Source organism: Chinchilla lanigera, unplaced genomic scaffold (assembly GCF_000276665.1).
Source record: "Chinchilla lanigera isolate Chin_1 unplaced genomic scaffold, ChiLan1.0 scaffold00004, whole genome shotgun sequence".
Classification (NCBI taxonomy): domain Eukaryota; kingdom Metazoa; phylum Chordata; class Mammalia; order Rodentia; family Chinchillidae; genus Chinchilla; species Chinchilla lanigera.
In genome coordinates this window covers 948,708-963,593 of record NW_004955405.1, presented here as the reverse complement: position 1 = coordinate 963,593, position 14,886 = coordinate 948,708, and the positions used below count along the sequence as shown (strand labels likewise).

Sequence of the window (14,886 nt, the reverse complement as noted above, 5' to 3'; positions counted from 1 at the left end):
GGGCCGCGGACACCGGGCTGCTCGCCGCCGCGCGCCCCCTCCGCCGAGCCGGGGTCGGACGGCTGCCCCGAGACCTGGGGTGCTGGTGGGCGTACGAGCCTCCAACTTTTACTATTATTTCTCTAAGGTCAGCTGACCCCCTCCCCGCAGCCCGCCCTCTGGGTTCTGTGTAAAGTGAGGAATAAACAATTAAGTGCCAGCGCAGGGAGGGCGCATCAACAGGTGTTGAGGGGTTAACAGGTGCGGGGCGCAGGGCCAGCTATTGGGGTGCATCTGAGGTTGACCGGACGAGCCTGCCGGGCTGTGGACAACACCCGCTCAGTGTAGGACACAGCTGTGCCATCTGCGGGATTAAGGAGAGTTCGGGTAGCTGTTGGCCCCTGAGGGTCACCCACCTTCAGAGTGAGTAGGTCTCTCCTCTCCCCTCTCTGGGGTCAGCGTGAAAGCCCCTGACTGTAGCCTCCCGCTCCATTTCTTTTTTCTGTGTTCTTTCCTCCGGACGTGCTTCTAACTTTACTGCCACCTTTTAGGCCTCCGATAGTTGCAAGAGGGGTCCATCTTTTCGTGCAGCTGCACTTTGGAAATGTAATACGAACAGCTGCTCGGTGCAGCATCCTAATCCGGGTTTAGGTGGCTGGACTTTCACAAGCCAAGATGGATGGGAGTTGGTGCAATTTTAATGCAAAAGCTAAAAAAGGCTGCTGTGTCCATTGGTTGAAATCGGAATGCTCCTCACAGTCTCAGTCCTGCGGGTTTCTCCTGCTATTTTAGAGTGGTTTTTTTCCCTGCGTTTTTTTTATCTTGTCTTCTTTTACCCAGATGTTCTCACTCGCAGTGTTTTGTGTTCTCCAGTGTGGCGTAGAGGAGATCGTGAGCCATGGATGTGTTCATGAAAGGACTTTCAAAGGCCAAGGAGGGAGTTGTGGCTGCTGCTGAAAAAACCAAACAGGGTGTGGCAGAAGCAGCGGGGAAGACAAAAGAGGGTGTTCTCTATGTAGGTAGGTGAACCCCAACTGTCACTGTGTGTTTATTCATGACTGGCAGGTTGATGCTGCAAATGCTGGTATTTCTTGACCGGTTCGTGTTTCTGTCATCACTTGTCAGGAAGGTGGAGTGAGTCTAGGTGTGTGTAGGCAGAAGGATGTGAATGCGTACCTTTTAGCTAAGAGTGAAAAATGGGAACGCTCTTATGTTTTTCCCGATTAGTTCGCTGTAATATTTAGGACTCTGTGTTTCTGTCTTTTTAATGACTGTTTCTGTGCATCATTGACTGTATTTTGGAAGAGAGTTCCTAAAACTCAAAAACGTCAAGAATATTTAAGCTCAAAATCATTCATGGGATTTTGATTTCTTTTATCAGGAATAATGTTTGCTAATCTGAATGTATCTGATTTTAAAATTAAGACTTCGTTATGCTCCTCTGGTGTGTAAAGATAGACCTGTCTTCCTCCCCCTGAAGTGAAAGGATGGATTAGTCTTTGGTAGAGTTATTCCTTACCTTCTCTGAGTCACTGTGAACCCTGGGGACCAAGTGCTCAAGGAAGTGCTTGAGGTTGCTACTAATGCATCGGAAATGTTTCCACGGTTCATTTGCCCAGTGTCACACATACATAAATAATGACATGGATGCTTATCACCTTTATCCCTCTAAATGGTCCTCTTGACACATACACCAGTACATTCTGAGTTGTGAACTGTGTTCAATTGTGTTATTTTACAAACCACATTCTTTGGGGGAGGAATAAAAACACACAGCCCACTCTCTGCCTCCCCTTTCTTTGCTGCTGTGTGCTCTTCCGTGTTCTCTGAGGCACACATGGCAGGAGTCACAGGATGAGCAGTCAGAGGAGGCGTTGGGTGGCACGGGTGACAGGCGTGCTGTGCCCCATGCAGAGCCCTGTGGAGTGAAAGGAGCTGTGCTGCCTCTCCAACGAGGATCAGCAGGAGAGAACGCTTATCTGGAATGATTCTACCAGTGTTTCTCCTCAAAGGTCGAAGCAGATTACTTCCTTTTCACTCTTCATACATTCTTTTTACTTACGTTGGCTGAATCATTCCACTGATCTTCCATTATGCCTTCTTTCCTCTCCTCAAAAGAATTTTTCAAAAAAATGTAAAAGCAGTGTTAGGAAAAAAATGGTGACTTGATTTCAAAGTTTTTTGGCAAGTTGTGAATTATGTATTTGTAGTTGAAATATGAAATGCAAGCTCTGTGACATAGAGGTTATCACTGTCTTTCTCCTCAGTTTTTCAAATTCTGAAATTCCAAGCTTCCAACTATTCTTTGGTTTCATTTACTTAAAAACTTTGTATTTGTGTGTGTGTGTGTGTGTGTGTGTGTGTGTGGTGTGCTGGGGATTAAACCCAGGGTCTTCACACTGAACTATACCCTTAACCCTTTTTTATTTTTGTTCTGAGACAGGATTTCACTAAGTCACTAAGTTGCCCTGGCTGGGCTTAAAATTGTGATCCTCTTGGCTCAGCCTTCCAGAGCGCTGAGAAGGATATTTTTAAATTGCTAGTGTTTACTCTACTAGTTTGTAACAAACACAGAAAGTATTGAATACTAATTTAATATGTTGCCCTAGGTAATGAACAGATTTTGTCATCTGGAATACTTATTTGTTTTCATTGTTAATATGAGTTGGGGGAAAGAATGATTTTATCTACTAGAAATTAATTCTGATTTTTAATAATAGGTGATTATATAATACTGTGATTTGTTTATGTCATTTAAAATAGTTTTCAATATAATCATGATATTTACCACAATATACTTTATAAATTATTTATTGGTTATGTGCTGAAGTTTAATTAAAAGATGAACATATAACATAGGGTTTATGATGAAAAAGGACCATGTGAAAACACAACAGCATATTCCAGAGGTTGGTGAACATTTTGGTAAAGGATCAGATAGCAAATATATTGGTCTCAGTTATTCACACCTGCTGTTGAAGTGTGAAAACGACCAGAGCTAGTAACTAAGATAGTAGTTTCAATAAAACTTTATTTACAAAAACAGTGTGCTGGAATTAACCAGTAAGTTGTAGTTGAATGCTGGTAAAGTGTAGAAAACATAGACTTGATGTCACATAAAGCTGAGTTTTAGTTTAGCTTGCCTCACGCCTTCCCTTTACTGTCTTGGAGAAGTTACTTAATATTTCTGAGTATCATGTCCCTCATTGGTAAGATAAAATATGATTTAGAAAAATATAACTACTTTGCAGAGTTTTTGTCAGATGTGACATTAAATAAGATATAAGATTAACTAAGCAAAGAATTGTATACAAGAACCATAGTGATTATTATCAGATAAACTTCCAGCAGAACAATTACATTGTTAACATAATTTGTTATTTTTTCATACTTCATTATAAAAATGATCAACAATACCCAGTTTGGAAGATTAAAAGTGGTTAAAAAATTTGTAATTATACTTATGGGTGAAGAAGTTGGTGAGAATCCTCACAACGAATCGCATTCATTTATAAGAATACATATTTGGCAACTACCTTTTAACAAATTGAAGAACTACCACAATAATGTGTGACTTTTGTATACATTTTCTGCTTTGTGAATTTGTATGCACAGATTTTCAATCAACACACTTCAATTTATTTGACAAAAATCTCAATCACTCAGAAATTGCTTAGAAATTGTACACTGAGATTGAGATTCAAATGCAGAAAAAATATATCAAGTATATTAATAAATGCAAGAAAATGATCTTCAGAACTCTTTCAGTATCATTCTGCTCAATAAAAGCAATCATCAGCGTGACTAATACTAAATAAACTCTCAGGTCCAAAAACATATTTCACCTTACCAAACTGAGAAAGTCAACAGAACATGTGCAACAGTGGTTTGGATGAATTCTTGCAAATCCCAGTGTTACTGTGACCTTCTCTGCTGTGCATCTTTGTGAGGCTGAGAGACAGGGTCGGGGTGGAGACCTCACCTCAGGAAAATAATTGGCTCTGGTGTCTTTTCAGCATTGATTATCTCACTGTTATCCCAACCACTTGATACTATCGCTTATTAATTGCAGATTTCTCATGAGTTAAAGGTTTATCCTCAGCTATAGATTACTAGTAAGCAATTATGATAGCAAATAACAAGTCATTGGTTTGATACATGGCAACTTGCTTTTGACTGAAGATATGTTCCGTGATTTAACCAAAGGTCAAAATCTGAGCTACTAAGGCAGAGAGCAAAAATCAAACCAATCCCTAGATATTTCTTGCCCCTACTTATTTTTTATTTAAAATACAGGTACAGGGAGTGGGAGGAAGAGCTAGAAATGAGAAACAGTCTCACTTCACATTGTTCCAGTGTACACAAATTCTGGCTGCCAGAGCTAAGTAACACCAGTCCCCAACAATGCTGCTTAAATTTCTATTATCACGCTACATAGTTGAGAGCATTGCATAAGGTACAAACTTTACTGCTAGCTTCTCAGCCCCCAAGTCATTACATAACTATCAGAAACACATTATAACCAGTGAATATAGCACTTTTTAGATGTTCGTCAGTGGTTAGTCATTTGACATCTGTTATGCAGTTCATACAGGCAGCAACTTCCATGGTTGCATTGCCTCTCTCTGTCCTGGTGACAAAAATCATGAGATATTTTACAGAAGCCCATAATATAAAGAGCAAACTGGCCATCAAAGATGAATGTACAGCAAAGAAGTGAGAATGCTGAAGTATAATTTGAATCAAACATGACTTGTAGAAGAAATAGTCGACCATGTTGACGTGGTCACTGTAGTTCAAGCGCCTCTAGGTAAGCTCTTGAAAGAACTTACTAAAGGTAAGAGTGTTGGCGTGAATGGAAGGATGACAGATCTGGGTGACAGTGGATCGGAGAAAGTGGTGGCACCAAATACTGCAAGTTAACAGGATTTACCCTTGGGTAAGTCATGACACTCAGTGCAAAGGGTACAGTGTGAAAGCTGATCCACACTTAGGAAGGAGAATGCCAGTTCTGTAAGACATATGAGCACTGTCCACCACACAAGGAGTTATACAGTGAGCAGAACTACTCACGATGCATTTTTATAAAGAAATAACACTTCAATTCTTAATATTTTAAGTTGCAGTGTAAGAAACTAATATTACTCTTTTTACTGTTAAATTGATATTATTTTTATTTCTCTATACATTTATATATGACTAAGAATTTTTAATAGTATGACAGAATTTTTAATAGTTATTTTTAATACTTTGACAAAATTTTTTAAAGGTCGTGAGGCAATCAATATTTTTATCATTAATTTAATCATAATATTTCTTATTGATAATTAAGACCACTCACACAGTTTCATCTCAGTTTGCACATTTTACAGTATCATCGTATCAGGCAAGGCAAGTGTTGCCTGTAAAATACCACATATTACATATGTGAAAAATGCTATGACACTGTCTTAGTTATTTTTCTCATTGCTGAGACAAAATACCCCACACCCAAAGTTAAAGAGGAAAGGTTTATTTAGCTCAGTGTGTAGAGGTTTCAGTCCATAATTGGCTGGCTCCAAGCAGGGTGGCATCTGGCCAAGGAACAACAGGTTAGGGCTACAGAAGACAGCAAAAGCAGCAAGTGAGGGCAAGACAAGGCTTTTCTGTCCCTTATATTGTATCCAGTCTACCAGGACTAGGACAATGCCAGTCCAGTCAGTGGACTGATCAGCAGTCACCCACCCTTAATCCCAACACCCTTAATCCCCTCACCCTTAATCCCTCCGCCCTCAATCCCAGCGTTGCACTACAAATCACTCACATGTTGTAGATTCAGTTACCTCCAAAAAGCCTGGTCCTATAACTGCAGGAGGCTTTGGAGGGATATCTAGACACCAGCTGTAACAGACATGTACTTGAACATGTTTAAACAACTATACCTTTTTATTTACATAACATGTGTGACTTGATGCTTTTTTTCCTGTGGTTTAAACTGTACCTTATTTTCTTCCCCTCCTCCTTCTACTTCTATAATAATAATAATTATTATTAATTATTATTATTATTATTTTTGAGACAGGGTCTCGCTGTGTAGTTCAGGCTGGCCTCAAAATCATGGCAATCCTTCTGCCTCAGCCTCCCAAGTGCTGGGATTATAGGCATGTGCAACCATGTCTAGCCTTCTATGGTTGAAACTGAACGTCCCTTTATAAACCTTATATGTGAAGAATGGTAGTTATCACTTAACAAAATATATTAGGTACTAAACACCACTTTAAGAATTTTTGTATGAATTATTTGCTTTCATCATCATGTTAAGCCAATTATATATATTTGACTTTTTTGTGATAACATGAAGATTTACATCCAGATGCTCTGAATCCAAACCTCATTCTTTATTCTTTTTGTTTTTGGTACCAGGAATGGAACTCAGGACCTTGTGCTTGCCAGGCAGGCTCTGTGCCACTGAGCTACCTCCCTGGCCCCCAAAACTCACATTCTTAACCACAGAGCTTTAGTTTGTTTCATTTGCATTGAAGGTCTTTATATTCAAATTGAAAGTTCTTAAATATATTTTAGGTATAGGTATTTTTTTTTTTTTTGGTACCGGGAATCGAACTCAGGACCTCGCATTTGCCAGGCAGGTGCTGTGCTGCTGAGCTATATCCCCAGCCCTAAATATCTTTATTGTTTTACTAAATGCAGAAATTTTACTTGACTACTTTGTAAAATGTAGGTTAATATAATACAATGCATGCAAAATTGACTCACTGCCATATTTATGTATGTTCAAAACTATTTAAAGAATATTTTCAATATGATCTTTTTCAGATAATAAAATGTTGTTCTACATTTTAAATAAATTTGAAACTACTAGAACTACCTCAGATTAATGTTTCTCAAAATTTGATCCATGAATTATCTGCATGAGATCATGATGGTTATTAAAAAGGCAAATAATTATACTTCACATTTATTGAATAACTGCGCTCTGACTTAATAATCAGCATTTTTTTTTTTTTTTTTTTGGTTTTTCTCCGGTACCGGGAACCGAACTCTCGACCTTGCGCTTGCCAGGCAGGCGCTTTGCCGCTGAGCTAAATCCCCAGCCCCATAATCAGCATTTTTAAACTAGCACTTTCATTCAGGTAGTTATGCTCTAAACTCTGTCATCTTACATTCCAGTTTGAGAATAATTAACTCATTTTATGCTACTAATTTTGATGAAAAGGAAACTGAGGTCCCCTTATATTTTTTCTCCTTTGGTTTAAAAAGTGCATATATTTATTTCTTACATGTTTTGTAAGAATTGTTCAAAACTTAGTGCCTTTTTAAAGTGCAGATTAGTAACTGTCTTAATATCCCTTCACAAGTTTAACTCATTCTCAAGTTTTATGTCCCCATTTCCTTATACTCTTTTATGTCTTGAGAGAGATTCATTATTTGAAACCTGAGAAAGTTTTCAACTGAATATCAAATCTGTTATTTTCTTCAAAACGTTTTAATTAAAAAAACTGGCATGAATTGTACTGACAAATCTAATATTAAAGAGGCCATGAATAAAACATTAATAAACTCAATTTTAAAACCTATATAATCAGTATTGCAAATTTAGTAATGGTTAGGGGTTGGAGAAGATTCTTATCTTACATACATTTGATTGTTTTTATAGCCTATTATTACATATTCAGTGTATGACATTAGGCAAATCATTTAACTAAATTTTTAATTTCCTCATACGTGAAACAAGTATAATACACATCTACTACATGTGTGTGAAGGGGTTAAATGAGATGATATAAAATAACGCCTTTTACATTATAGGGATTTGACAAATGTTAGTACAATTTTTCCCTCTCCCTTCCATTTTGTTTCAGTGTTAACTAATCTCCTGATTGTGCTGTGCTTTTACAGCTTCTAGTTTGGCATCTGCAGCCTGTGCACTATGCCCTAGTGCTGTATCACTTCCCTGTCCCACCCCTGCCCTGTAAGTTGGGATGTGATGTGGGAATCACTAGTATGAAAAGTTATCACTGGGTGCTAAAATCATTTTTAAAAATCACATTTGTTTGTAACTCATACATACAAAATACAAAAATTATACATACTAATGGGATACATGTGATGCTTGATACATGTATACCCTGTGTGGTCAGGCTACACACACCTAGCTTCTCAGACCTCTCTCAGTTCTCTGTGGTGGAAATATCCAACTTCCCTTTCCATGAGCTTTTCGAAATATATATTACGTAGTTTCTGCTCTAGTCACTCTACTCAGTAACAGCAAACTGGAGCTTCTGATTACTGCCTAATTGCAGCTTAACCTTTCCCCTCCCCAGCTTGCGCCTGAAACATTAATATTAATTGAAGCGGCTCTCCTGTCAGCTTTGTTTTCTTCTGTTTGTCGTAGGGGTTACTGGATCTCTTGTTTGTTTATTTTTATGTGTTTCCCCTCTGAGGATATCATCATATATGGACTTCTGAAGATTGAGATTTTTAATTAGTTGTATATCAAACTGGTTAACCAGTCACCTAAGGACAGACTGAGACTTATGTTTTGCATTTGTTTGTTTTTACAGGCTCCAAAACCAAGGAAGGAGTGGTTCATGGTGTGACAACAGGTGAGTTCCCAGAGGGTTCTGTCCAGGAGGGTAGAACATAAAGTGACTGGTGTGGCCAAGCATGGATCACCCAAACGTGGTTGTAAAAGAGCACTGCATAGAGAGAAATGCTCTGAAGGTGCATCGGTCTGATTTAAACTTAGTTGCTTTTCCAGCATTTAAATTTCCAGCATTTTATGATAAATAAATAAGGCATATGTTTACTTGCCAAGAACGATGACTTTGAATTGCCCCACTGTTTTATTTGTACTATTTGGTCATTTGAAAATTCTGACCTAAAATTAACAAACTACTATCATAAATAAAATGTAAAAACTGTCATTTTTTAAAGAATTAAAGTAAAATTTTCTATAGAATATGTTAACGTTCTGGTCATGATCTATACTGATTATATTTCCTTTATGAATCACATTTTAGACAATACCCTTGGGATGATTTTAAAGCATTTATTATATTTAGCTTTATGTGGCCTGATGTTAACCAGATCCTGAATAGGTCTATGTGGAGATTTACAACAAAGAAATAGCAGCAATGATTAAAATAATGGCATGGATGAGGATGAAGAAAATGATGATAACAGTGACAGAAATAAAAAAAGAAAGAGCCAGACATTGTGGCACACATTTGTAATGTCTGTATTCTGAGAATCAGACCCAACACGGGCAACACAGAGATTTAGCAAGACCTTGTCTCAGAACAAAAAATTTTAAAAAGGTAAGGGTGTAGCTTATTGCAGACACTCTGGATCCAATTCAATTTCCAGTACTGAAAATTTTTAAAAAATCAAAGTAGTATTAAAAATTTAACAAATTAGCCCATAGAGTCAATAATGAGTTTTATAGTCTATGATACTCTGTGTTAATGGCAAATAGGGTAAAACTAGAGATACAGTCAAGAATATGATGCATATAATCAGAAAGCATTCAACATAGTGCTTCATGCAGATAACATGTTTGCACCAGGGAGTTATAAATGAAATGGGGAAAACAAAATGAACAGTATCAATACACTGTTGTGGTTATGATTATAAACACTGGAATTAGACCTCTTTGACTCAAAATTTTTGTCAGATTTGTAACTTCTGTGTGATTTAATTTCCTTGTCTCTAAAAGAATTAAGTGACCCTACCATACACAAAATACTTAGAAACTGGAAGCAAATAGTATGAGTATTCAGGTGTTAGCATTTCCTTCTAGTGGACCTTTCCTGAGCAACATTTTTACAACATTTAAGAAAAACATTTCATGTCTTTTTTAATGCACATTTTTTGATGAGAATGAAACTGTAAAAATAAAACAATGCTTTAAAAACTGTTTCAGAAGTTAATTATGGAGTTTTCATTTGCTCCGTTGCAATCCAATATGTAATGCAAAGGGCTTGGCAAATAAATGTGCTGTGATGCCATCTAGGAACCTTCTGTTAATGGGAGTAAGCAAGATTTTAAGAAGAATTGGCTAGCAGAGGGGAGAGACTGTGCTATCTGTAGAGTTTCAGCCTAGATAAATGGTGTCCATTGTGATAGCTGAAAGTGAAGCCGTGTGATTTGGAAAAAGGACAGCATGTGGCGAGCTTTCAGAGCCAGTGTGAAAAAGTAGAAAAACTAACTAACATTTTTGTCTAATGGAGGTAATGGGGATAAGCTACAGAATGCCATATTGTAAATGACTCTGTGTGTGTGTGTGTGTGTGTGTGTGTGTGTGAAAGAGAGAAAGATTTTACAATAAAACAGTATTTTACAAAATATTCTTGACAATAGCCTATAATCATGATTCTATAGTTTTATAACTTTGTAACACTGCATATTCCATTCTTTCTTCAGCATGCTAGAGAATCTTAGTTGTTTGACAGTAAAAAAAAAAAAAAAAAATTGGGTAGCATAGTTTAATCCAAACTCTTCAAAGGTATTTGACTGTTGAAATTTTCTGTCATTAGATGCAAAATAGAGTGAAACTAATGTTTCATAGAAAATTATGAGAGTTGCTGTTAGGCAGCAAGGTCGTTATGCTTTGGGCACAGGCAGTATGTACAGCTGTACAAGTCAAAGACTCTGTTAATGGTACTGCATTGGTCAGCTTTCCTGTTGCTGGGAGAAAAGATCCACCATTTGCAGTTTAAAAGAGGACAGGTTTGTTTTAAATCACATTTTCAGAGGGTTCAGTCCATGGTTAGCCAGCTCCAAGGCAGAGACTTTATGGTTCAAGTGTGTGATGGATCAAAGCTGCTCACCTCATGGCAGCTGAGCAGTAGAGTTAAAGGGAAGAAGTGGGAGGAACCAGATATTGTCCCTAAAATCAAGCCCCCATGACCCACCCAATCACACTCAGAAGTGTGCTTGACTAAGAACGTCTCAAGCCAATCGCTTTGACAATAAAGATTACATGTCACAAGTACAGTATTAAATATGCTGTTATAATTAGTCTGGCTCTTGGGAGGAACCAATTACACTATTCCTTTTCCGCATTAGATAAGGTAATGACTTAACTTGCTGAATAAGGCTATTTAAAATAAAATCCAAATTCTACTTATGGGGATAAGTAAGTTTATGATAATTACTGACTGCTTATTATGCTAAAATATTTTTATAGATACATCATAACTGCTAAATAAATGTTTGTTATTGCTATTAGTCTTTATTCAAGGAAACAAGAAACTGTTGTATTATAGGGTACACAAACATTCACTATTGTTAAAAGAAAAATTTCTCCAGAATGTATCCCAGTGACTATTTTGCTGAAATATAGACTTCAGTAAATTTAGGCAGAACTTTTAATCTAAAAAAAAAAATCAAAGAAAATAAATTCTTCTGGCTAGAAAATCTGGAATCTCTACTCTGACTCCTGGCTTTTTGACCTGTAGGAAATTATTATATCGGTTGTCAACCTAATGTATCAGGTTAAAGCAGTATATAAGAATATATTTACTTGATTTACTGAAAGATAAATCTTTGAAGAAACTTTAGAAATGGTGACATATAAGTTATTTGTTTTTGCATGCAAGTATGATATAAAAGAAATGCCTAACACATTGGAGAGTTCCTGAAAGTTTCAATTCTTACAAATATATCATATCATAATGATCAAAGCAAATTTTCAACATATTATGATCTAATATCTGCACTATCATTTACCTACTAACTCAAAGCTAGATCTTCTTAATTTTATAATTTTATTTAATTTCAGAGATTAGATTTACTATATCTCTTCTGAAAGTGTCACTTTTTTTTAGAAATTTTACCTTTAATTTACCTAAAATCAAATGTAAATCTAATGTATATTTAAGTTAAGGTATACTTTAAGGATAAACAAAATTCTTTTTAACGCATTCCAAAGTATTTGTTGAGTAACTATTATAAAATAATATAAAGAATAATAAAGCAGGATCCCATATTTTAAAGTCTCAAAATAGATTGGATGGAGGTAGGCAGATATTTTGTTGAAGAATAATTATGGTACAATGTAAAAGCTCAACCTGACATATATTTAAAACTTTATGGGATCATAAAAGGACAGAGAAAGGCACTTGTTGTTAGGAGAGTTTTTTGGTTTTTTTTTTCTTTTTAAACACAGAATGTGGCATTTGAGCTGGATTTTAACAAAGGAATTGAGTTCCCTGAATAAACAGAGGTGGAGTAAAGGCTGTGGCCAGAGGAAGCTAAATATACCAAAATGAGAAAAATTGGTACATTGGAAAAAACATACGCAAATTCAAAGTACTATAGTCTCCATTGGGTAGGAGGGACATACCCATTTTGATTCTGGTTATTTTTATTCCATTTTATTCTGGTATTTTTAAAGGTATTCCCTTTAAAAATAAATGCAATTTATTGAATCCAAAATGTACTAATTTGACTTTGTCTCTTTTCCCCTTACAAAATGACAGTGGCCAGAGAGATGGTCTAAAAGGTCTTAAATGAAGGAAAGGGTTTCAAGGTCAGTGAGAAAACTATTAGAGAAATCAGTCTTTTAAAATATATGTGTTATTGCTACCTGTAAACTTTGTCATTTTATAATGTAACTAATTTATTTTGACAATAATAAACCTAGTGAGATTATAGTATATACTACTGTGCAGTGTATGTACGTGAAAACAATAGATTAAAATTTATACATATGTAAAAGATTATCTACATATGTAAAATTTGTGGCTGGCAGGAAAACTATGAGTCTATAAAAAATCAAAGCCTATTTTTGTCTTTCCTTGAGGGTTTTTTGACAAGAAAATGTTCATCTCAAGCAAAACTTTCTATTCATGTTCTTGGGAAAAAAAATCACAAGTTGAAACACATAATTCACTATATTTAAAGGATCAACATTCCAGGAATGTTTAAAAACATAAAATTGCCAGTACAGCTTTTCAGTGGCATTTAAATTGAACTTGAATTGTGATTAGCCTTGCTCTTCAGGAGGCGGCAGGCCTGTGCCTAGAAGTGGCAGGGAATCAGAGACTGGCCTGCATAGTGCTGTTCCAGCGGATGCGGACAGAGCAGCAGCTGAGGTGGCTGCTTTCTGGTTTTAGGTTGTCTAAGCCCCAACCACTTCAGGCATCCCCACAGTACCTAAACTAAAGAGTAAGCCTGTCCCAAATAAGCCATCTCAAAGCAAAATGTGTTGCCTACGCTGTTTGATCGGTATCCTCTCTAACTGGTGACATGGAATCTGTCCAGTGTAACAATCGTGTGGAAAGCACTTGCTGGCTGGCATGGTGGAGCTCTGGTTTCCTCAGACGAGTCTAGTCTGGAGAGTGTAATGCATAACACAAAAAATGTCTTTATTTGATTAGGAGAGTGTCTCTCAAAAGCAAAAAAAATTTTGAGCCAAGAGAATAAAGAAGGAATGAGTTTGTGGGTCAGAATGAAGAGGCAAGCACGACATAAATATAGATAAAAGATGGAGAAGCCAAGGTTCTGTGGGTACGGATGTATAGAGGATTACATGGGGACAGATCGGTTTATTTCTCCATTAACCTGAGAATTATTAAAAGAGTTGAATCTCATCTTTAGATACTTTTTCAGTTAATTGAAAAATTCTTCAGTTAATTGAAAAACAGATATTTTAAACTAGTCTTCCTGTATGTAATTTTGTGGAAATAATATGGAAAGATGGATTCAGCAGTTTGGTACAATTCTGTGACATTGGGGAGAATATTTGATATGGAATTAAAATCTGTTTATAAATCCAATAGATAACACTATTGTGTTTACATTTCTGACTTTTAAAAAATCTCCTGAATTACTATATCATTTTTGTTTATGAAAGAAATTTAAAGTGCTCAATAAATATTAGTTTTTATACTAATTTAAAATCTGGCTCTGTCCCCATTAAAATTAGTGAAAGTCAATCTTATTAAGAGCTCTTTTATAAAAGGATCACAGTCCATTCACAAACATGTGTTCTGTTATTTCCAACATATGAGTAATATTTATATTCCCTTGCCTGAAATGCATAGAATCAGAAATGTTTCCGATTTCAACATCTTTTTGGATTTAAAGTATTTGCATTCATATAATGAGGTATCTTGGTGCTGGGATCCAGTCCTAACGCAAAATTCATTTATGTTTCATACACTTTATACATATGCCCTGGAGATAACTTTGTATAATATTTTCAGTAGTTTTGTGTACAAACCAGGGTTTCATGGTGTGGAATTTTCTACCTGTGGTGTCATTTGGTGCTCAAAAGTTTCAGATTTTAGAGTATTTAAAATTTCAAATTTTTGGATATGCTGTATATGCTGTCTTACAAGACTGGTGAAAATGAACTTGCTGAGTGAGATCAAAGAGATGGGTTTGAAATGGAAAGAAATACGTTTCATGCTGGGATCGATTTGACTGTAACTGCACCTGTAAGCTCTGCTTTCTGACACTGTCCTTAATGTCCACCAAAACCAAACCACTCACAGCTGAATATTCATGGCAGTTGGGTGAGAAGCACCTCCTACTCTCTGCATAATTGCACCGGATGACCTCAGCAAAGAGTCAGTGTTTGCCCATGCCAGCTCACTTAGAACTCTTGCGTATTTTGTTTCTTCTGACCCCTCTGTTGCCTATGATGTATATAGATATACACGTGCAGAAGTTGAAGGGAGGTGGAGATGGAATTACTTAGTCTTTCTCATTCTACCCTAATTTAGTGCATTTTTAAAATTTTATTCCAGTGGCTGAGAAGACCAAAGAACAAGTGACAAATGTTGGAGGAGCAGTGGTGACGGGCGTGACAGCAGTGGCGCAGAAGACAGTGGAGGGAGCTGGGAACATTGCAGCTGCCACTGGCTTTGTCAAAAAGGACCAGCTGGGCAAGGTAGAGTT

The 14,886-nt window shown here is 36.6% G+C and overlaps 1 protein-coding gene across 1 annotated transcript in view; it reads left to right on the top strand.

Annotated features, from left to right (window-relative positions):
- Positions 1–852: 852 nt before the first annotated feature.
- Snca (synuclein, alpha (non A4 component of amyloid precursor)) overlaps positions 853–14,886 on the top strand; it is a gene marked incomplete at its 5' end in the record, with an annotated part of 108,731 nt that continues 94,697 nt past the window's right edge. Inside the window, 3 exon segments of the mRNA XM_013517311.1 lie at positions 853–998; positions 8,541–8,582; positions 14,736–14,878. Coding sequence (XP_013372765.1) covers positions 878–998; positions 8,541–8,582; positions 14,736–14,878 — 306 coding nt within the window.